General features: G+C 45.2%; 1 protein-coding gene across 6 annotated transcripts in view; it reads right to left on the bottom strand.

Annotated features, from left to right (window-relative positions):
* The window catches only part of slc10a7 (solute carrier family 10 member 7), a 363006-nt gene extending 346054 nt beyond the window's left edge, over window positions 1-16952 (bottom strand). For 5 of the 6 annotated variants that reach the window (XM_080193167.1, XM_080193159.1, XM_080193175.1 and 2 more), the window contains exons 1-2: window positions 16757-16952; window positions 11985-12067 (exon numbers count right to left, since the gene is read on the bottom strand). In XM_080193167.1, the coding sequence (XP_080049293.1) occupies window positions 11985-12067; window positions 16757-16856 (183 nt within the window). In that variant the 5' untranslated portion in view covers window positions 16857-16952. The remainder of the gene's footprint in view (window positions 1-11984; window positions 12068-16756) is intronic. The other variant, XM_080193182.1, reaches the window with a different exon arrangement.
* Window positions 16953-25461: the final 8509 nt, after the last annotated feature.

The following is a 25461-nucleotide window of genomic DNA, read 5'->3' as shown; positions in this document are numbered from 1 at the left end:
GCCAAGGTAGGTAAATGCAACTTTAAATGACATACCTTGCCAACTGTGACAGTAGCCTCAGCAACTGTGAAAATCACCATGACTTCATAATTTACCTGCCAACAATATTCATCAAGACTTGTGCCTCAACATTCCTATGTTTCACCTCACCTGCACATAGTTAGCATTGTTGCAAGTCTCACACCCACATCTCAGACTTGCACACATTGCCAGCTATTCCAACACAATAGCCACATCAGTCAAAAAAATTGCAAGACACTTGCTGGCACATAGGGAAGCAGAGGCAGATATTGTGTTGTCACTGGACTAGTAATCCAGAGACCCTGAGCAATGGTGTGGGGACGCAGGTTCGAATCCCACCATGGCAGATGGTGAAATTTGAATTCAATATAAATCTGGAATTATAAGTCAAAGGATGACCATGAAACCATTGCCAATTGTCACAAAAACCCATCTGGTTCACTAATATTCTTCAGGGAAGGAAATCTGCTGTCCTTACCTGGTCTGGCCTATATGTGACACCAAATCCACAGAATCATTGTTGACTTAAATGCCGTCGGGAACAAGCAAGAAATGCTGGCCCAGCCAGCAACGCCCACATTCCCTGAGTTAATTTTTAGAAGTATGCTTCATCTGTAGGACATGGTACTGCATAACCAGTGGCTGTTTGAGGGAACTGGAGGCAAACTGGCATGCCCTCATGCCTTCACCCCATTGGAGGAGACAATGCTGGTCATTATTGGGACAGCCAATGCTATGGATATGGTCAGCAGTGGTGGCTACGGTGTCAAAAACAAAGACGACAGTATTATCCTATGTAATTCCAGACTTGAACTTTCGTGGAATGGCAATCAGAGTCCAACTACTGCTCTGACCCACCTTTTTACGTTGTAACCTTGGTGATCCTGATTTCCCTGACCTACTAATTCAAGCCGAAGAATTGTGCAGGGTAGCATGCTCCTGAGGCTTTCACTTGAGCGCTGTTGAACTGAGGCAAAGGAGCCATACCATCATTTACACAGTACTGGGAAAAAGTAAAGTTTATTTATTAGGCACAAGTAGGCTTACATTAACACTGCAATGATGCTACTGTGAAAATCCCCTGGTCGCCACACTCTGGATCCTGTTTGGATACACTGTGGGAGAACTTAGCATGGCCAATGCACCTAACCAGCACATCTTTCAGGCCGTGAGAGGAAACTAGAGCACCAGGAAGAAACCCTTGCAGACATGGGCAGAACATGCAAATTCTGCACCAACACTGGCCCAAGCCCCAACAGTTTGGGTGGCAGGGCCCCATAGAAGTGGTTCCAATTCTTGCAATTTGTTCTGGGTAACTACTAGCATAAGATGATCAGAACTATATAAAGGAAACCCCTAATATTTAATGTGTCCTCTAGTTCCAGACTCTCCCACAAGGGGAAACATCCTTTCAGCCTCACCCTTTCAAGTCCCCACAGTATCTTACATATTTCAGTAAGATTACTGGGCCCAACCTGCTCAACCTTTCCTCTTAAGACAAGCCCTTCAGCACAGGAATCAAGTGAACTTTTTCTATTATATCTGTTATCGGACAAAAAATTTTATGAAATTGGGCACACAATATGGAAGCAGGCTAAAATTACACTCAGAGCCTCTCCACTAAAAATTACTTGGAACAGACACAGATTAGCAGGCAAGAGCATGTTTTTAGAATGCAAATGAGGGCTAGCACACAAGGGAAGATGGACAGGATGGCACCTACAGGAACTAAATTAAAAAACACATTCTCACCCCACTAAATCAGCACTTCTAAACCAGTCAAACAACCTATGGAGACACCTAAAGATTAGCATAGCTAAGGAAGCATCCCTGGCCCCTCAAATTTCCTGAGAATAATCACATACCCATTGTTCAAACCCTGGAGATTCTAGACCATTAATAACCAATCAGACAAAAACGATTAACACACACTTAAAACAATTGTCCCAACACTTGAAAACATCGAGACAGGATGGCTAAAGTCAAATACTGTAAATAAAGTATTAGCATTTGAATCACATACAACACCGAAGTTCAGGTATAACTGTAGCCCGTTGTGGCGGGTCTTTAGAGTGCTTTCGGGACAGCTCGATTGTATGTCCTGACTGCACCTCCATCGACGTAAAAGAAAATAAAGCTGTGCCGTTATTGAACTACACCCTGGATCCGGAGTAGTCATTTCGCCCACTCGCACTAACAACTGGGGGCTCGTCCGGGATTACGACCGTCGCTGGAACGCCATCTCCTGGCACTGGGCGAGTACCTTTACTCACTTCATCAGATCCGCGGTATACTAGTGTCCCAGTGTCAGAACGGTGTTTCACGGCTGCTGCAATCTGAACTTGCGAACAGGGTCCGTTCAATAGCTGTACAGCGGTAACATAGGTTTAAGTTTCTTTTTGGGCGGGAGGCTGGGATCGCGAACTGTGATTCATTGTGTTATTTTCACATTCCGCCGACCCCCGACAAACCTGACCACAGACTGACTGCCCACTAGGGGACCCGACAGAACAGGTGTCAACAGGTACAGAGCAGGGACATTAGCCTGGGATTTAAGGTTAAGGTATAAGGCAGGGACAGCACCCTGGGAACTAAGATTAAGGAGGACGTCCAAGGTTTCGGGCTGCTGAGATCGGACTCTGAGTTTGGCACAAGTCCGGGCACTGCAAGTCAGTAAGGACCTCTGCAGGCGCAAAAGATCAGGCCACTGGTGGCAAAATCCGCGAGGAGTTTGCTACATGTCCAGGCGCTACTAAGTCTGGAGCCTCTGTGAGTGCCTCGACCACTACAAGCAGGAGACCTCTGGTAGCGTGAAAAAACGACTACACATCGGGGGACTCCGATCCGCAGTCGACTACACGCCAGTCCGCACCCAGGTCTGGGTGACTCCCAAGGAGATAGGGAAACGGCTGCCCTCAGAGTTGATTTAGCAATAGGAATTTGGATAGGAGCTAGTGGCCTCGGTCACTGTAGTCAGCAGTCTCTCCGTATGCTGCGGCCCCTGCAGAGAGGCTGTACAGAACTCACCTGCCTCTGAGAGCGGCGATCTCCCCGCTGCACGCAGGCCGGACTCTGCGGGTTGCCACTGAAGGTACAAATGTACTAACAGTGGGAACACGAGACCATAACCCAATCAGAGATACACACACAAGTATCTGTGAAAGCATTAGAGCCACGGTTGGTACACTACTGACCCTAGTAATGGAAACTAACATGGATAGCAATACCTTTGAATGGGGACCATGAGGGTCCCTCACCCGCTATCTAGCGGACAAAAACAAGAATCTAATTAAAAACATGATGAAGGCAGGGTGGAAGCCCCACGACCTGCTTGAAACACAGCGGGAGTGGTGGGCGAAGGAGAAAAGGAGCAAGGATGACAAGGCTTGGATCCTAACATTAAAGGCTCATGTCACCCTTGCAGGACAAGTTCATAAATATGTACAACGCAAGCAGGAGCAAGCTGCACAGCGACAACATGCCGCTGTTATGGCCGCTAACCCTGCGCTGCCAACGCTGTCCTACTTCTCACGCGAACCTCCGAGTAAGGAGCGTCCCGACTGGGAATGTTTAGTGGATGAAACGGGTCCACTATGCCCGGCAGGGGGGAGCATTCCATCTACCACCAACCTCCCATCCCAGAGCGTTACGGCAGCCCCTGTTAAAATTGAGTGTGTCCCCGGGGGCCAAGGGGGAGACGGGCGAGGGCGATCTGCCCAGGCTCAGATAAAGATGACCTATGTATCCCTTACCTCGGGGGACACAATGAAACTGTTGGACAAACTCCCGACCCTCCAGCCCAGACACAGTGACGGGATCTTCTGGCAAAAACTTAAGGAGACGCAAATGTGTCCAATCTACACAATCAGGATATAGCAGGGCTCGTAAGAGCCAAAATGCCAGAGAATTATTGGACCCGACTTCAAGTAGAACGCCAGAACGGGACCTGGTGCGCGAACCTGAACGAGAGTCGCCAAGAGCAACACCAAACTCTGAGAGATTTTAAAGATGATATTACCCAAACCACGGGGCAAGTCCCTGAGAGCTGGAACGCAATCGTAGGGTTACTGCGGGGGAAGGAGAAAGGAGCCCAGGAATACGGGTGATGGAAATTTGACGCCTTTTTGGCCCATGGGGGAATGCCCAATGCCGATAGACAGAACCCTGCATTCCTCCAGCTATATAAGGACAGGCTGAGCCCAGCGCACCAAGCAATCCTAAAAACCGGGTTGGTAAACTTTTAACTTTGACGAGCTAGAGAACTGGGCTATTGCTATAGACAACCAACAGAGAAGATCCAAAGCGCCAGGGCAGGAGTATCTTCCATGGGAACTGACGGAGGGGGCTGCTACAGGTGTGGGAAACCTGGTCATTATGAAAAGGACTGCCAAGTCCAGGCACCCCAACCCTGCCACATATGCCGCAACTGCGGCAGGATTGGACACAATGAGTCAGTCTGCCGTAGCAAGAAGTTCCCAAGGAGAGACAGAGAGAGAGCCCCCCAGACACGGCCAAACCCCCGCAAGCGCCCCGACCTAAAGGAGAACAAAGTCATCTCCGATACTGCCACCTCAGCCACCAGCAGCTGCTGGGCATTATACAGACTCTGGCGGCGCAAAAGACCTCACGAGTTGCGTCGGTCCCCACCCTGGGAGCCGACCCCCGTATCTGGGTTAACGCATCGTTGGGGGCCAGCAATGCAAAATATTAATAGATACGGGGGCTGCAATATCCCTCACCAACATGGCACTTCCTACAACCCACCGTTCCATCATAGTAGTGGGGGTAGGGGGAAATTGAACTACAGCTTATCAGAGCGAGGCAGTCCTACTTGAGATCGAGGACATTTTACTCCCAGTACACTTCTGGGTATGCCCGAACCAGGAGGGAACGATCTTGGGGATTGAACTCCTGGGGGAGTTAGGGGCGGTGGTGGACGCCTTTAACAAGCGCCTACTGTGGACTGCGAGGAAGGAACACAAAAGTGGGATTCAGGGATACTGGGTCCCCAATAAAAACGTGGCTGCAGTCCGGACAGGAGACCACACCTACACAGCCCGAGATTGGAAACGGGAGGGAATAGTAGGGCTTCTATGCCAATCATTACCCCAAGTCTGGGCAGCAGGAAATCAAGACTGTGGTCCCGTAAGAATCCCTCCCCTACATATACATGGGCCGATCCACACCCCCCACAAACAATACCCCATAAAGCCTGAGGCACCACAAGCCACTGAGAAAATTGTTCAGGCTTTGGTTGCCCAGGGTATCTTAAGACCCACAGTGTCCAACACCAACTCCCCAATATGGCCAGTCCGTAAGCCAGACGGAAGTTACCGAGTGACCATAGACTACACTGCCCTAAACAAAATAACACCGAAAGAACACCCCATAGTTGCGAGTCCATCCACTATTTTCAACGGACTCCAACCTGAACATTGTATTTTCTCCGTGTTAGACATAGCAAACGGATTTTGGTCCATCCCGCTTCACATGGACTCCCAGGGAAGGTTCGCCTTTACCTGTGGAGGGAAACAGTACACATGGACACGCCTCCCCCAAGGGTTCCACAACAGCCCCAACATTTTCCACTGAGTTATGAGTGAAGCCCTTGAGGACTGTGATCTGTCCCCATATGGAAGTACCTTCCTCCAATATGTGGATGGCATCCTTACAGCCTCCACCAACCTCACGGGACACATAGCAGCCCTGTCCACAATCCTACGTGCCTTGCAGGCTGCAGGTTTAAAATCAACCCAACCAAGGCACAGATTGAGGTCCGGTATTTAGGACACAACATAAGCCAAGGAAAGAAAGCCCTCCCCTCCAATCGGAAGACTGCGATTGTAAATACGCCCCGTCCAAACACAGTCAAAGCGGTGTGCAGAGTTATGAGACTCTAACTACTGCCGGAATTTCATTGACCAGTTCGTATCCCTAACTGAACCAATTCAGCGGCTGATCAAAGAGGGAAAGCCAGGAGCAGAAACGATCGAGTGGGGACCCGAACAGGAGGTAGCATACACCCGCGTAAAATCAGAAGTATTAGCAGCCCCAGCCCTACGTCTGCCTAACATAACTAAACCCTTCCACCTCTTTTATGACTCAGGAAAGGGATTTTATAGCTCCATGGTAACCCAAGAATACGGGGGTATCATGCGGCCGGTGGCATATTATTCTATCCGACAGTCCCCGGTAGCCAAGGGACTGCACGAATGTGTGGCGGCTCTAGATTGCGCCGCCTGGGCAGTCAGGGCATGCGAACCAATCACTATGTCAGGGCAAATCATTTTACACACAAAACACACTATCGTCGAGCTCCTGAACACAGGCCGGCTCTGGAGCCGGACGCCCGAAGGGCCAATTGGGAAGCGGTACTCCTCCCCCGAGACTGGTCGGTCCAAATAGTGCAAGACACCAGGAAGAACCCTGCTGAGGGACTCCTATCAGAGGGAAGTCTGCACTACTGCCCGATTAACCCAGACACTGAAGTGGAGGAAGGGATTAATGACCAACCCCTAGATAACCCTGACTTCACACTGTATATTGACGGGTCCCGAAGACAAGTAGAGGGACAATATCGCATAGGCTGGGCAGTAGTAGACCAAGAGGGGACACTGATAGCAAAAGACACCATGAGTGGGGAGACCGCCGCCCAAGTGGCCGAACTCATAGCCCTCACAGAAGCCCTAAAGACGGGAAGGGAAAAGACAGTAAATGCGTATACTGACAACAAATATGCATTCGGGGTGGTCCACGATTACATGACGGCCTGGAAAAGGCATGGTTTTATCACCACAGCGGGGGGCTGCATAAAGCATGAAAATATAATTCGAGACCTGGTAGCTGCAGCCAGGCTGCCCTCAGAAGCAACCGTAATTGATAAAAGCCCACCAGAGGGTAAAGACAGCAGAACAGAAGGGGAACCAACTAGCAGATGCTGTGGCCAAGGCTGCAGCTGGGGAAGCCCTCCCGCACATAGCCGCTACCACAACAGCACCCTTGGAGGAAGTGGATATTTGTAAGCTGCAGAGTAATGCAAATCCAGATGAGGTGACACAGTGGGAACAGGCAGGGGCATCCAGGGACAAAGATGGAGTGTGGCGCAGAGGGCACCAAGAAGCCACCCCCTCATTTATACACACCGAACTACTCCGACTCCACCACGAGCCGGACCACTCTGGCTAGGATGGGACCCTGGCCTGACTGTCAGCTGATTGGTGGTGGCCGGGGATGGAACAGGATGTAGCCAAACACTGCCAGCGCTGTATCATACGCGCCCAGCACAACCCCGGCCGACCCCTGAGAGTCAAACTGGCTCACCAACCCCAACCAAAGGGACCCTGGGAAAACCTCCAGATCGACTTCATAGGCCCTCTACCCACTAGCCGAGGGAAGAAATATTGTTTAGTCTTAATTGATCAATTCACCTGCTGGGTAGAAGCATTCCCAACTCGGAATTGCGAAGCTGCCACTGTAGCCCACATCTTAGCATATGAGATCATCCCGCGGTGGGAAATCCCATTACAACAGGACTCCGACCAAGGGACACACTTCACGGGCAAGATAATGAAACACACTTGTAAAACCCTGGGAATCCGACAGCAATTCCATATCCCATACCACCCTCAGAGTTCTGGCATGGTCGAGTGAAAGAACCGCACACTTAAAAATGCGATTGCCAAGTCAATCGCCGAGACAAGTCAAGGGTGGGTAGATGTCCTTCCCTGTATTTTAATGCGCCTACGAGCCACCCCAGGTTGCACCATAGGACTCGCACCATTTGAATTAATGATGGGGAGGGCAATGGGACTCCCAGAAAACATAGCGGGAGGAGGAGAAGAAATGGCACCCCTTTGGGATAAAATGAAGAGATATGTACAACAGTTAGACCACCAACTCAGAGAGCTACACGACGCAGCCAGAGACCAACAGGCTATAAGAGACCAGGTTAAGAAGCATGATATCTGTCACACCACCACACTTCCCCAAGTAGAGGACAAAGTTTTAACCTGAGTTGCCCCCGACCAAACAGGTTCTCACCGAAATGGGTAGAACCCCATGAGATTATCCCCACCAGTGACACATGTGCCTGTGTTGATATCAAAGGGAAAGGCTGCTGGAAACACTGGTCATAGTTAAAGGGATACCACCGACGACGACGACGACGACGACGACGACGACGACAGTGGAGTGGTGGTGGAGGAGAGACAGAGACAGAGACAGAGAGACTGTAGGGACGAGAATAGTCCATCGACATAAACAGGTCACGTATCGACCCCTAACTAACCACCTCTAACCACAAAGCAGAGATCGAATTCACAACCTTCATTTCTGGGACGGAGGAGAGCCACACGTCAGCCATGGCTTCAATATATGTACATATGTATGATTAGTTAATAGAAATTAGTTAACACCAAGATTCTAATATCTGGCTGCCACCAGGCTTTGTGTACCCTTCCCACCCCTTCTCCAGGGCAATGTTAACCATCCGAAATATGATCTTCACTACGATCTTCTTGTCAAGTGTCGCCTTCCAGGGACACACCACTCACCAACAATCCCATGGGATAATAGTCAATACGTCCGAGGCGTTGTGCGTGCCAGCTGCACCGTACCCCGAGAACGATAGAACGTATTCGAACACATGGCTACAAGTCCACCCTGGTAGCAACGTGATTTGCTTCACTTGCACATTAAATAAGATCCGAGCTGAGCGACTCTGGCTGCACCTTCGGAACTATCTGCGCCCTCCCCGAAGATCCACAAACACCGCCACAAAGAGACATTTTGAAATTGGACATTGACATTTGTGGATATTACGGACTAGTTGAGGCTCCTGCAGTCTCACTATATGTATGCTTTGCGCTTCCTACCATGTGTGCCCCCACGACCACGACACCCAAAATTTTACCCTGCCCCTTGCTGTGCGGGGGGGCCGGAAGGAGGACTGGTGCTGTGGAACGAGGGACAAATTGTATACGACGTGAAACACGAAATCGTGCCTGTTCTGATCGATATCTCAGGGATCCAAGTGCCGGGATACTGTTCAGAACAGACACAAAGTACATACCAAATGCTGGGCAGAAAAACCATAAAGCGGGCTATCGATGCGATGGGGGCAACACACACACACACACACACACACACACACACACACACACACACACACACACACACACACACACACACACACAAAAGGGGTATAGTCAATGACATGCTCACAGGAATAAACACCAGATCCAGCGTAGTTAACTCAATTGACATCCAGGGCCTCAATAATAAGATAGTACAGTTAAAGGGAGTAATGAAAGATATGCTGCAATGGTCACTAGCCCAACAAGCCGAGCAGGCTCGTCTAGGGGAGAGGGGTGCCCATACTCAAATAGATGGAGTCACAATATTAGAAACACACGTCTGTACCATTAAAAACTTCATAGATAGAGAGAGAGAAAACACTGCCCAGGTACAATAGGGACAGCTGTGCCATGCGTACGGTCAGTGGATGATAGGCCAATTGAGACATAATTTGGACCAGGTACACAGGGGGGAGGTGCCCAATTGGATTGACAGTACCCAGCTAGCACAACTCGCAGATCAGAAGTGGGTGCTGGATAACCGGCCCTTGAAAGGAATGACAAGGGTGTATCCAGTGACCCCCGACTGCGAGGTTAGCGAAAACAAGGGGATAGGGATGGTCCTATTAATCCCGATAGTGACACCAGACTCGGGACCATTCCCTGTTTTCCAAATTGAAAACATCGGTGTTGTTAGAGGCAATACCTCCCTCTGCTACCAGCTAACCGAAGTCACAGCCATCTCAAGACATGGCATGATGTTCAGTACCTCCCTCTCAGGATGCAAACAAAGGGGAGAGATAACCATTTGCCCTCACCCACTGAGACAAGGAGAGGCAGCTGAATGTGGGTTTAATCAAACGCAAGGCTGTACCCTAGAAATTACACCTACAGATCCACACTTTGCCTGGGCAGGATATGGAGGACGAGGCAGGTATTGTGTAGCCACAACAAAAACATCCTTCGTATACAACAGGCTGACATGCCCGATCCCCAGCCCAAACTTCTGCTTCACCCCTCACAGACCGGTCACTATTGGCCAAGTCCACATCACCAACATCCGAATTAGGCAGGCCCTGACACTTAATGCCACCAACCCACTAAGAGATGACCTTAAATATTACCAAGGGCCAGAACAGGCTCCCATCCCACACCTAGCAGAAGTACCGAGAGCGCTCCGTCTCAAAGTGGAACACTCTGTTCGGTTATACCACCGGTTACAAACCCACATTAAAACCCTGGAGCATGATACAGAGTCAGCCTTACAGACCCAGACATGGGTACAGAAGGTATGGGACTGGGGCCTAAATGTAGACATTCATCCCTGGATCCAGATAATCTCACACATACTGGTTGCCATCCAATTCATACTGGCAATATCCTGGGGAGTAATAACGTGCTATACATACCGCCAGCGTGAGAAAACTAAAACTAGGAGGGAACTAATTAGAATGATTGGCAACAGGGGACAATTAACAAATCAGGAAGACTTCTCCCGCATACACCTAATTTGACAAACCCGGGGCTCCCCTAAACTGCACGACTGCAGAATGCAAATGCAGGGAGCACCGGACATAAAATTTGTTAATGAAATCAGTCTGAGGGAGGCGGAACAAGTCCGCTCCCGACCGACAGGGGGGAACCGTTATCGGACAACACAATATGGAAGCAGACTAAAATTACACTCAGAACCTTTCCACTGAAAATCACAAAGGAACAGACACAGATTAGCAGGCAATAGCATGCTTTTAGAATGCAAATGAGGGCTAGCACACAAGGGAAGTTGGACAGGATGGCACCTACAAGAACTAAATTAAAAAACACATCCCCATCCCACTAAATCAGCACTTCTAAACTAGTCAAACAACCTATGGAGACATCTAAAGATTAGCATAGTTAAGGAAGCATCCCTGGCCCCTCAAATTTCCTGAGAATAATCACACACCCATTGCTCAAACCCTGGAGATCGTCGACCATTAATAACCAATAAGACAAAAACGATTAACACACACTTAAAACAATTGTCCCAACACTTGAAAACATCGAAACAGGATGGCTAAACTCAAATACTGTAAATAAAGTATTAGCATTTGAATCGCATACTACACCAAAGTTCAGGTATAACTGTAGCCCGATGCGGCGGGTCTTTAGAGTGCTTTTGGGACAGTTCGATTGTATGTCCTGACTGCACCTCCGTTGATGTAGAAGAAAATAAAGCTGTGCTGTTATTGAATTACACCCTGGGTCCGGAGTGGTCATTTCGCTCACTCGCGCTAACAATATCCTTTCTTAAATAAGAAAACCAGAAATGTATAGAGTACATCTCGGGGGTATTGTATGTCTCCGTACAGCTGTACTTTTACACACAATTTTCTCTGCCATAAAAGCCAACGTTCCATCTGCCTTTTCAATTACTTGCTGTACTACATATTACATCCCATATTAACCTTTGTGATTCATGTACCAGGGAACCCAGATTCTTCTGTACCACACAGTTCTGAAATCTCACTCCATTCAATTAATATGCAGTTCTTCTATCTTTGTGTCAAAGTGGAAAAGTTCACGTCCTACAATAAACCTTTAAAATATGCTGCACCCAAAAAAATTTGATAACAACAAAAACGTTTTCCAAATTAATATGGTAAGATACAAGAAAGTACACTGGATAGAGTTTTGGCACCGACTCCACATACTAATAACTGGATGCCACTAAATGCTGCTTAAATATAATTACATCATGGAATGCACAAGATGCAAAGCATTAAAAATGAAATACAAATTAAACACTAGCTATTGTTAGAGTTTCTCATCAGCAAGATTTTGGTTGATCGCCAATGCTCTACAAGCCCATTTTTTTGATGTGTTAGCTTTGAATCGTAAAAAGCCTACCTCAGTCTTTAATGAAAGTCCACTGTTTAAAAATATAGTTGAAACAGCAACATAAGTTATAGTAATCTCTGGCCTCAATGGTCCTATATTAAAAAAAACAATTTTAATTAAAACTCTCACCCTTCAATCCTCCTTAAAATAGCCATTGCACAGATTTTGTTTTGCATTAGTCAGTGACACTTGTAGATAAACATTAAAATAATTAACTATCTTCTAAATGGCAAGTGATTCCACTGGCTTTTTATTTTATAAAATATTAAATTAATTATAAAAATACAGTCTTAATTGTAAATGTACTCACATTTGAAGTGCTAAAGTTATGTACAAAGAAAAGTCAGATTTACGGATTTAAATCAAAACATTTCACAACCTATTTTAGAAAAACATCAGAGTTAGTGTTTTTTTCATATCATACTGCAATCAAAGTCTACATTCATAATATCTTTTCTCTGTATAAATTGTTAAAATATACATTATGACTCTAATGAAATTTCTTTTCTAAAACATCAGAAATCTTTTTTGAATTATGTAGAATCATACTAATTTCAACTAAGTTAATTTATTGGCTTTAGCAGTTATCTGTTCTCCAGCTCATCTCAAATTCAACTGAACGTGAATACTAATCACCTCAAACTTTTAAGCGCAAATTAAAATGTGCAACAAAATAGAAATGCATTGAATTTCTGTAAATGTTTCGTCACATTTTCTAGCAAAAAATTTACTTGTTTTAACAACTAAAATGATTGCATTTTCATCACTTTCTTGAAAATAAATACAAACATACCATCATATTTTCAGGAGTGAACAAATAAGCTTTATTACGGTTGCCAAAAGCACCATTTTTTTAAATTCAGTCACTGTTACATAGATAAATGCAGAGCCTATTTGGACACAAGTTTCCAGAAACAGCAAACAAATGACCTGATAATCTGTTTTGAAAGGTTAAAATACATCTCCCTACAAGTCTAACTTTGGAGCAACAGTGGGTATATCCAGTTCTCCTGGTCTATATAGGAATCGCAGTAAAAAGTCTGACAACACCAGGTTTTAGTCCAACCTATTTATTTGATAATATACTCGCAAGCTTTCGGGTTAGCCCCTTCGTCAGGTGAATGCGTGTTGTCAGACTTTTTACTGTGTTTACACCAGTCCAACGCCGGCATACCCACATCATATAGGAATCAACAATGTCAGCAGAACTAGGAATGTTGCTCTGCTGAGAGTGTTTCAGGAAGTAGATTCCAAATGAATTAAGAACCACAAAGAACATAATTTCTGGACTAATTCTTGAGACACAGAAATTGGCCTAGGATTAATCAAGAAACTTGACTGCATGGAATTACAGATTTCTATTCATGAGGCACAATGCCAGTAATGGAAAAAGAGGGAACTGTTCTGTTAGGCTTCACACAAACCTGATCAGGACCAGTGCCAAATAATCCAGGCTGTAGACAGGGTTTACAACTAAATTGGGATTGGGTGGGTAAGAGTTCAGGTGAGTGGAAATTTATAAATCTAAAAAGAGAAAAGTCAAGGCCATAGAACAGTGTCACAATTTGGGTAAGATAAAGAGTGTGACAGGAAGGGACAGAGTTTCACAATAATAATACATGATTAAATAAGATTAAAATCAGGGGAAAACTGTAAAAGTTAAAATTAAAGACACTGTGTATGAACGCACGAAGCATTCTTATAAAAGAGACAAAGTAATGGCACAAAAAGAGATAAATGAATTTTTTGAACAACTGTTACAGAGACATAGTTGCATTGTGACCAAGGCAAAAGAGAACTGAATATGCCAGCACACTTGACAGTCAAAGGGTAGGGTTGGGATGGGTGTTTTGAGCTTAATAATAAAGGATGATCCAAGGACAGGAGTGAGAAAGGACCTTTGCACAGAAGAGCAGGAAGTAGAGTCAGTACAGGTCAGAATAAGAGGTCTTCTAACAGTAGGCAAAATACTGGACAAAGTATTAATCAAGTCCACTGTCTACAGCACACAAGTCAAACATGCGATGGAATATTCTCCACTTACTTAGAATGGTGCCGCTACAATAATATACAAGCTCAATACCATCCAAGAAAAAAAAGAGATTAGCACCCCATCCACAACCTTAAATATTCACTTTCTCTTCACCTAGCACACTGTAGCAACAGTGTACACCATCTACAAGATGCACTGCAGCAACTTGCCAAGGCTCCTTTGATGGCATTTTTCAAACGTCCAACCTCTATCTTCAAAGAACAATGCAGCGAAACCACCACCAAGTTCCCTTACAAGTTGCACATCATCCTGATTTGGAAATATATGTGTTCCTTGACAAGTGCTGAGTCAAAATCCTGGAACTCCATTCCTAACAATACTGTGGATGTTCTGACATAACATGGACTAAGGGTTCAAAAAAGGTGGCTCATCACTACTTCAAGGGAAGTTAGGGGAGGATAATAAATACTGAACTCGCCATTAATGACGTGAATGAATGGAAAAAAATAAGGAGAGCTTGTAATAAAAATGATGCAACAACAATGGGAGATTTGAATTTTCATACAGATTGGACAAATCAAATTGGGAAAAGTAGCTAGAGGACAAAATCATGGAACATGTTCTAACAGCTTCCTAGAACAACATGGAATTAATTTACAGAAAGGCTGTTTTAGATTTTCTCTTCTATAATGAGACAGGGTCAATTAGTAATTTCACATGAAGAGATCCTTTGGGAAAAATTATGATAGGTTTGCACATTGAATCAAGAGGAAGTCTAAAACAAAAGCATAAGACTTAAATAGAGTTAATTAGTGGCAGATAGAATGTAGTACCAAACCAGAAGTTAGGCACGTTGAAGAATTTTTTTTTTAAATGGTGAAAAACTATAAAATGTTGGCGTCTAAAGATGTTCTTATACACAAAAGATGGAAAATTAACAATCAGAAAGCATTTTAAATTCATTCATGAGATCTGGAGCATTGCTGACTGGGCTTGCATTTATTGCCCTTGAACTGAGTGCCTTGCTAGGCCATATGTGACTCCATTGCTAAGGCTCTGGAGTCACATATAGCCAGACTAGGTAAGGCTGGCAGATTTTCTTCCCTAAAGAATATTAGTCAACCAGTTGGGTTTTTACAACAATCAACAATGGTTTCATGGTCACCTGCACATCTAGGTTTTTACTATATTCAATTCAAAATTTCACCATCAACCATGGTGGGATTCCAACATGGGTCCCCAGAGGATTATCTTGGGTCTACGGATTACTAGTCCAATGACAATACAACGACACCACTACCTCCCTCGATCAAATGGCACATTGGCCTTTATCGTAAGGGGGTTGGAGTACAAGAGGTAGGAAATCTTGTTGTAATTATGCAGAGCTTTGGTGAGAATAGATCTGAAATATTGTCTCCATAGCTATGGAAATATATATTTAACTTGGAGAGGTTGCATCAAAGATTCATTAAATTGATTCCTGTGATAAGGTTTTCTTGTGAGATGAGATTGAGTGAAGTGGGACTTATATTCTTTAGAGTTTAGAAGAGGGGTGATCTCACTGAGACATATACGATTCTGAGAGAGCATGACAGGGTAGAGGCTCCTCTCTGACAAGCTCTTTCACCTAGGTGCATAGTTTCAGAATAAAAGGTCAATTATTCAAATTGTGATGGGGAAATTTCTTCGTTCACAGGATTATGATTCTTTGGAATTATTTACTTGAGAGAATTGTGGATGCTTATATATCTATAGATATTTGGAATCAAGGGACATGAGGAATGAGGAATGGAGTTGAGATTCAAGATCAGCCACTATCTTATTAAATGGCAGAACACACTTTGAGGAACTGCATGCTCCACTCTTGCCCTTGTCCTATGTTCTTAAAAGCTTTTAAATTGAATTTTTATTTCAACGTATTAAAATGTGATTGCTGGGCCCCAGTTAACAAGAAAATTGTGTTTTTTAAATAAGTTTCAATAAATCATGGTGCTTAGATAGTCGACTGATAGAGGTTAAATTTTTTTTGTGATAAACCCATTTTCACATGTTTTAATCATTTTTTAACGGTTAGCATGAGTGTATGAAGGAAAATTAATTTTATTTTAAATTACATCGTGGTTCAAGACTGTCTAACTCTTCAGAAGACCCTGATCATAATTTTACTCCATAGAAAATATGCAAGGTAAAGTTATATCCTCCACATGTATCAGAGGAATACAATGATTTCTCGATTAGATGCATAATATTCTACCAGCATTTAATAAATGTCAGATTTTGGCACTACATTCAAAATAGGAAATCAATTTATAACTTTTTTTAGTACGGACTACTGTGCAACATTTCGAGAGTGTTTAAGTTATTAAAAATACAGTATCTCAAAAACGCAAAAAGTCGTCGATTTTAAACATATCCCACATTTATCTCTCGACATTGTAAAATAATCATGGCATCCCTTATAATTTAAAATCTAACCACCGCCATGTTGGCTTAACATAATATTGTAGACGGATGTATCTTTTCTCAGATTCGGATATTTTAATACATGAACATAATACTGCAGTAAGCAAAACACGGAAGTGAGTTAGCAATGTGTCATGTGCAGGGTTTGTGCCTTGTGCATAGAATGCATAAGGAAGTAATTCAAAAGCAATGGTTCTTCTACAGCCAGGTATCGGAAGTGCTCCAGCCACACACGCGAGGGTAAATCACTCCCTCAAAGTCACCCTGTGCCGGTTATGTTCTGCTGAAGCAGCCAGGTTTCCTCTGACTGGGTGTTAAAACTCACCTCCATGCATTCCCACAGAAGGCTTCAGTTTAGCCGAGGTGATCGCCAGCACGATGGCCACCAGGAACCACTGCTTTCGGACGCGCTCGAAGAGCCCCATGGCCTCTCAGATGGCGCGCGAGCCCCCAACCGTCGCTCGCTGTCTCACCCCAGCTTCCCGCACGCGCCCGCTCCCGGAGGCTCCAGCTCCGGCTCCGGCTCCGGCTCCACGTCAGTCCTATTCCGGTTCCACTGTGTCGCCGGCAACAACAGCGTCATTCACAGAGGGAGCAGGGGCTGGACGGAGGAGGAGCCAGAGGAAAGGAAGGTCGACCTTTTTAAAGAGAGGTTTGTTTCTCAGATAATAACTACAAACCCATACTGGGTAATAACGAAAACAAAATAACGCGGATGCTGGAAATCTGAAATAAAACAGGAAATGCTGGAAAAACTCAGCACGTCTGACAGCATCTTTGGAGAGAGTAATAGGTTTTAATCTATTTGACATCTTCACAGCTGAAGACGGGTAGTAGAAAAGTGATCACTTGCAATCAGAAATGGAAATTTATAGTCATAGAATACCGACGGTGCGGACGCAGGTCATTTGACCCATTGACTCTTTACTGACTTTCCAACAGAGCATCTTACCCAGACCTAGAACACAGCGCAGTACAGGCCCTTTGGCCCTCGATGTTGCGCCCACCAGTGGAACCAATCTAATGACCCTCTAACCTAAACTATTCCAATGTTATCCATATGCCTATCCACTGACCATTTGAACGCCCTTAAAGTTGGCGAGTCCACAACTGCTGCAGGCAGGGCATTCCACGATGTTACTACCCTCTGAGTAAAGAACCTACCTCTGACATCCGTCCTATAATTACCACCCCTTAATTTAAAGCTATGTCCCCTTGTGTTAGCCATCACCATCGGAGGTAAAAGGCTCTCACTGTCCACCCTATCCAATCCTTTGATCATCTTGTATGCCTCAATTAGGTCACCTCGTAACCTCTCTAATGAAAATAACCTCAAGTTCCTCAGCCTTTCCTCATAAGACCTTCCCACCATACCAGGCAACATCCTGGTAAACCTCCTCTGCACCCTTTCCAATGCCTCCACATCTTTCTTATAATGTGGCGACCAGAACTGTATGTAATACTCTAAGTGCGGCCACACCAGAGTTTTGTACAGTTGTAACATGACCTCATGGCTCTGAAATTCAATCCCTCTACCAATAAAAGCTAATACACCGTACGCCTTCTTAACAACCTTATCAACCTGGGTGCCAACTTTCAGAGAGCTATGCGCATGTACCCCGAGATCTCTCTGCTCGTCAACACTACTAACAGTCCTTCCATTAGCCCTATATTCTGTACTCCTGTTACTCTTACCAAAGTGAATCACCTCACACTTTTCCGTATTATCTTATCCCCATAACCCCGTATATTTACCATGGCTACCCTCCCCACACACACATACACTTTTGGACTCTAAGGGGCAAATTAGCATGGCCAATCAACTTAACCTACACCTCTTTGGACTGGAGGTGTCTTTCGGGTCAAACCAAGTAAACAAACTTAAATTACATTCGGACAAAGCTCTTTGGATTGGAGGAGGAAACTGGAGTATCCAGAGGAAATCCATGCAGATGCAAGGAGAACATGCAAATTCCACATAGTCACCCAAGGCTGAATCCAGGTCCTTGGCTCTGTGTGAGGCAGCTGTACTTGCCACCATGCTCCCATAACAGATATAGTTGGAAGGGGGATGAAGAAAATGGGCATAAAGGTTACACCACTATCAGCACCTTCTTTAATCTTTAATGCTACCATCGTCTTGTATTCATGACGTATTTGTCCTCAGCTCCCACCCACTCCTGATCTTATATCCTAAGCATGTGTGCAGGCATCTTATGACTTGTTCCCCCAGAAATTCAAAATAATTATACTTTCTAGATACAAAATGCTGGCGCTTCATCAAGTTTATTTATTGCATCTTTCGATGTGGCTGATGGACATTATTATTGCACCCCCATCAGTAGGGATAACTAGGAGGTACATTCTCATAACAACTAGTCCCTATTTTTTTCTCCCTGTAAAAATATACAATGCCTCCATGTAAATATAATTGTTACAATTGACTTTTTCAAAACTCCTGAACACCTTAAGAGTCTTTAATAGCTTGTTTTATTTTCTAAAAATATTATTCACGATTTTTGCAGTGATACGATGTTGTCAGGATGACTGATGACCCCACATTTTCTGGGATTGTCTTGGAGTTTAGTTAAATGTCCCACCTCCCAGGCTTGGGCTTCCCTGGACGTCATTTGTCCCAGACCCCTTCACGAAGAACACTCCGAGTTTCTATGTCCACACACTGTGCTGCTGTGTATGAGCAGTCCATAGCCAACACAATGCACATGTGCACACCCTTAGCCAGGAGGAAGTAACGGCACTGGCTGGCAGTCTCCATTAAGAGTCTGTTCCAACATCTTGTGTTCTTGTCCAATTTTGGTATGCAGGGACTCAAGAACAGCTTTTTCCCTGATGCTGTCAGACTTTTGAATGGATCTACCTCACATTAAGTTGATTTTTCTCTGCACCCGAGCTATGACTGTAACATTACATTCTGCACTGATCATTTCTTTCTCTATGAATGGTATGCTTCATCCGTATAGCACGCAAGAAACAATACTTATCGCTGTGTGTTAATACATGTGACAATAATAAATCAAATCAAATCAAAAACAGACAGGGGGTGGAGCCAATTAGGAGTCCAGCAGGCGTAGCACTCAGACATGACTCAGGGTGCTGGTGCAGAACATTGAATCCAGTGTTTGCACCCTGAGGCCAAAGTCTGGACCCAGCACAGGCCTGGGCAGATATGTGGTACTGGGGGGCAGAACCAGGGCAGTCTGGGGAGGCCTGAGTTGCAAGGTGCTTTGGGAATGCCTTTCCAATGGTCTCACTGCAACCTCACCATCACCCCCTGTCCTTCTTCAGTCCCACCTCCCACTTATGCAATTTCATCAACATCCCCACCTCCATTTCTCCACCTTTCTAGCACCCACCACTCCCTCCATCCTCACTTATCCAGCGAACTATCCCTTTTTCCTTCCCAGAGTTGGTTACCCTGGACATCATTGTTAGGTCCTCTACAGACTTCTTGTTCCCATATTCCCATAAGTTCAAAATAATCACACTTTACACTTAAAATGCTGGAACTTCACTAATATATTTCTTGCTGTTTTCCATGTGGCTGTTGGACCACAGTGCAACCATGTACTCATAGAATCCCTACAGTACAGAGGAGGACCATTAGGCCCATCAATTCTGTACTGACCACAATCCCATCCAAGCTCTATTCTCCCAACCCCTTGCTAATCCTGACACTAAGGTCAATTTTAGCATGGCCAATCACCCTATGTGTATATCTTTGGACTGTAGGAGGAAGTGGGAGCACCTGGAGGAAATCCCCAAGTAAATGGGGTGAAACTGCAAATGCCACAAAGACAGTGGCCAAGACCAGAATCAAACCTGGGTCCCTGGCGCTGTGAGGCAGCAGTGCTAACCACTGTGCCACCATGCCCTATATCCCCTACTCCAGGATATATATATACTCACATAACAATTAGTTCCTTGCTCTTTACCAGCAATATAACAACGTTAACATCCATCTTTCTTTCAAAATTATGCTTCATCAGCGCAACAGCTCCTGTCTTTTTTTTCCTAAAGAAGCACTGCAGTACAATTTTAGGAATAAATGAAATCTTCATGAGTGACTTATAGTTTGCTTTCTTTTCTCTGAGAAATTTTATTTACAGTATCACTTAGGTGAGGGATTCCCAAACTGGGTTCCAGGGGATCTGCAGTCAGCCAGGCTGATGAATAAAATTTGAAAAATACCAGGAAGCTGCTTGTCCAGTCAAAGGCTGGCTTTCCAGAATCAGCTTTCAATAGGAAGAGCTGGAAACAGCTTGAAACTCAGTCTTCAAATTTCTCGATAAGGACAAGAGTGGAACGCAGAATGACAAGGATAGTGGAGTAGAAATGAGGGAAGTGGGCCCTAGAGCAGGAGTGAGTAAAGTGGGCCTTGGAATGGGGGAGGCAGGCCTTGGAGCAGGAGTGGAGGAAGCAGGCCCTGGAGTAGGAGTAGGCCAGACCAGATAAGGACAGCAGATTTTTTTCCCTAAAGCACAATAGTGAATCACATGGGTTTTTTACAACAATTGGCAGTGGTTTCATGATCATCTTAATTCCAGATTTTTTTATTGAATTCAAATTCCACCATTTGCCATAGCAGCTTTCAAAACAGAGTCTCTGGATTGATAGTCTAGTGATAATACCACTGGGCCATCGTTCCCCTATGAGCATGATATGAGAATCTAGTTTTCCAGAAGGACTCCGTTCATAAACAAACTGAAACAAAGAGCAGAATTACCCTTCCCATTAAAATAACAAACAGATTAGACTTAAGTACTTTTTTAATAAGACTTTTAAATTATAATATAGGTGCACATATACAAAATAGAAAAGACCTCCATAAATTAGATTTTTTTTACGTTTGTACCTACTGATCAAAAACAATTTTTTTCTGGTTTAACTCTTCAATACAATAATAAGAATGTTTCTCAGGGGTTCCATCAGTACTATTGGGAGATCGAAAGGTTCCATTGCCAGAAATGTTTGGGAAACACTGGCTTGGGTTGGAAGATGATGTAACTCCATCTTGTGCAGTTGGCATTCAGTGGTCTTCGTGACCACTGCTAAGGTGATGTTGTGCATTTTGCTCTTAGTGTTGTGGAAATCGTGCTGGACATCACTAAAGTTGTGTCACTTGCTGGTGACAGTTTTGATGTTCTACTGCTTGTTTGTGATGCTGTTGATGTCACTGATGATTTTTTCTGCTTCCCCAGTTCCTGTGTAGATTCAAATGCAGATTCTGTTCCTTCTCATTTGCTTACCAATTTCAGTTTCATTGATGTATAAATCTTGCACTCATAGCTTCACAAGCAACTGTTGCTTGCTTCTAAGTTTTTATGATTGGATCCTGGACATGCACAGCTCAGATAGGAATTCAGCATGTTTGTTTAAGTGTTGATGTCTTTCTACCTGTGCATCAGTAAGTTGCTGAATTAATTCCCCCTGGTCACTTTGAGAGAGTATATTGCTTGGCAAACTTTACTTATATTTCTCAACAGCTCTGCAACCAATTTCAAGTCAGCCTTGACAGTTGTAGATCAGAGTTACAAAACAAAGTTTGGGTCTTCTATCATCTCTCAGCATTTGGGAAGATTCTCTTGATTGTCTGGATGTATTTTTCTATAAGCCCACGCCCCTTTAGATAAAATGTGATGAGCTGGTGATGTTGAACCCACACTATTTAGTGAATTCCTCAATTGCTGGAGGTGAATTCGTTTCCATTGTCACATATTATTCTTTTAGATATCCCTCGCTCAGCGAATTCATACTGCTGAAATGATTATTGTAGCTCTCAAATTTTTCACTTTTCAGATGAAAGGGAATTTTGAGTAGTAGTCCGTGATTATGAGATACCATAGTGAGATATGAGCCTTGGTTGTATGTGAATAAATCGGCTCCCAAAGTATGCCATGGTCTGGGTGTCACCTCCTTTCTACTGTGTGTTTCTGTTTCCTGGCAAACCTTGCATGTAGAAATCATTCTTGTGATGTCTTTGTAGATGCCTATCCAATGCACAGCTGATATAGCTCTGAGCTATTGCTTCTCCATTCCCATGTGGCACTTATGTATCATTTAGAGAATTTCTTTCTGCACCATTTGGGTATGATTATTTTGGATCTAGCTGGCAGAACGCCACCATCTAGTAAGATGTCATTTGCTGTAGCCAATGATTTTTTTGAGTGTCTTCATTTTCTCAGCATGGTGCTTCACCCTGTCATCAACGTGCAGGTTCCTTCTGGGGTAAGAACTTTCCTGTTGGAGACAAATCTGAGGCAAATTAGTCACAGGTCGGTGGTGAAAAGACATTTATTTGTACCAATAAAACTGTCTTAACGATAATTAATAACATGCAAATATGTGAACATGAGACTTTAAAGGTAGATAATTATTTTATCTACCTCGTGCAATGTTAGTGCTGCTACAACTTCCTAACATTACGTGGCCTACTGTTACTTCTCGGTGTTTCCCCAGGAAGTACATTGGAGGTGGAGGTGACCAGTTGTCTGCTGTGGCCTGTGATGCCCTTGGCGATCGTCCTCTGGAGGGCTTGGGCCTTGAGGGCCCTGGCCAGTTTCCAGATGTCTAAGATCCTCATCCTGCTGCCCCTGAGATGCCACAATGTCAGGCCAAGGGGAGTCAGAAGTTGTAGCCTCAGTTGCTGTCTCCTGCATGGAAGGCTCCAGCATGAGTTACAGCCCTTCCTCCTCCCTCTGGGTTTCTGTGGGCCCCGGGTCACTCCATGGGATGCTGGTCCTTCTGCAGTGAGCTCCAGAAGCTCCAGTGTTACCTAGCCCTGCAAATCCTGGAGAACCATCTGCATTCTAACCATGGTGGTTGAGCCCTCTGTGATGGCACTGTGAGTCGGGAACTACCTGTCAATGGCAGCAGCAAGTGCCCTCTGAGAATGGACCACAATCTGCAACTCCTCAGCCATGATCCTTTGTGAATGGGCCATGTTCTCAAGGGCTGCTGTGGTAGCCTGCTGTGTCTCAGCGCTGTTCTGCTGGGTCTCCTGCAAGTTCTCAAGCCTCTCAGCCATGGTCTGCAGAATCTCAAGAAGCCTGTTGAGGCTGTCAGCCATGGCCTGCTGTGACTCAGCTGCGGCCCTCTGGGACTCTGCTGTGGCCTGTTGTGACTTGGCCATCGTTCGGACCCTGCCACTCATGGTGAGGATTCCTGCCCCAGGCTCTCCACTGCGGATGCCACCCTTGCAGTGTTGGCCTGGAAACCACACAAAACAGGCAATAGCAGGTCTGCCTGAAAGCTTAGGGAGTCCTTCAACAGCCTCACAGTTGGTCCAGTGTTGCCATCAGCCTCTCCTGCATCCTTTGGCTCTGTTGCTGCATCTCCAGCAGTTGATGGAGAAGTGATCGCTGAAGTCCAGCATATCATAGAATCATAGAACTCTACAGTGCAGAAAAAGGCCCTTCAGTCCATCAAGTCTGTACCAAACACAATCCCACCCAGGCCCTACCCCCATATTCCTATACATTATACCCACTGATCCCTCTAACCTACGCATCCCTGGATAGGACGCACCTCTAGCAGACCGCTGCCTGCCAGAGGCCTCAGGTGTTTCAGCAGATGTGTCATCTGTACCTGAGAGTGACCCAGATGATTTGCCACTAACAACCACCGCTGTGCGAGTCTCAGGGATGGTGATTTGCAAGGTGGAAGCTGACGCCAAACTGGTGCCACCCTGGAGGTCCTTTCATCTGCTTCCTCTAAAGAAATCAGGGACAGATTGGTGGGAGTGAGGGCCGCAATGTCAGATGGCCCAGGTGCATCTTATGTATACAGAGGGCTTGTCCATAGGGGATGGCTTTTTTAATGCGTTTAGGGTGGAAGCTGGACAAGTATAGCATTGTGAGGTTATCCGTGGGCTTGCTGTCCAGTGAGGTGCTGAGGTGACCGTTTTTAATGGAGATGGTGTATGTCCAAGAATGTAACTGACTCCGGAGAGTAGTCCATGGTGAGTCTGATGGTGGGATGGAACCACTGAAACAACTATATGATGACATCAACAAGTTCCATCCACTGAACACCATCCACCAGGTACAAGGTACATACTCTTGCAACTCGGCCAATGTTGTCTACCTGATACACTGCGGGAAAGGATGTCCCGAGGCTTGGTACATTGGGGAGACCATACAGACGTTACGACAACAGATGAATGAACACCGCTCGACAATCACCAGCAAGACTGTTCTCTTCCTGTTGGGGAACACTTCAGCAGTCATGGGCATTCGGCCTCTGATCTTCGAGTAAGTGTTCTCCAAAGCGGCCTTCAGGACACACGACAGCGCAGAGTCGCTGAGCAGAAACTGAAAGCCAAGTTCCGCACATGAGAACAGCCTCAACCGGGATCTTGGATTCATGTCACACAATCTGTAACCCCCACAACTTGCCTGGACTTGCAAAATCTCACTAACTTTCCTGTCTAGAAACAATACACATCTCTTTAACCTGTGCTTAAAGCTCTTTCCACTCACATTGTCTGTACCTTTAAGAATTGATTAGCTGTAAAGACTCACATTCCAATCATTATGCACGTAAATTGAGTTTGTGTCTTTGTGTCATTTTTACGATCAGAACTCCCAGCCACCTGACGAAGGGACAGGCTGTCCCGAAAGCTTGAGGCTTTTGCTCCAAATAAACCTGTTTGGACTTCAAACTGGTGTTGTGGGATTTCTTTGTGTTCTAGCAACCTGGCCAGGTCAGATTCAGAAAATTTGGGAGCTGCCTTCCTCGACACCATTTCCTCCTGTGCTGCCTGCCTGTCTGTCCATCCTAGGGGTTTTAATGGAGCTGTCCCTTGTTAGGGCAGATCAGCTGCAGGCGATTTGGGCGAGCATTCCAGCAAGTTAAATGGAGTTTGCTTGTTACCACTGAGGCGAAGCCAAGTGAACACTTGTAGATGTACTGATGAGGGAGGATGGTTGAACTTGTGCCTCTATGATGATTGGGGGAAGGGGAGAGAGAGGAAGAGAGGGTCGTGTCAGACAGCCATTGGGGCCAGGGGTG

Source organism: Carcharhinus amblyrhynchos, chromosome 1 (assembly GCF_965287045.1).
Source record: "Carcharhinus amblyrhynchos chromosome 1, sCarAmb.v2.hapA, whole genome shotgun sequence".
In the NCBI taxonomy this organism is placed as follows: Eukaryota; Metazoa; Chordata; class Chondrichthyes; order Carcharhiniformes; family Carcharhinidae; genus Carcharhinus; species Carcharhinus amblyrhynchos.
Note: the sequence above shows the minus strand (reverse complement) of the source record. Positions and strands in the feature narration are given on the sequence as shown.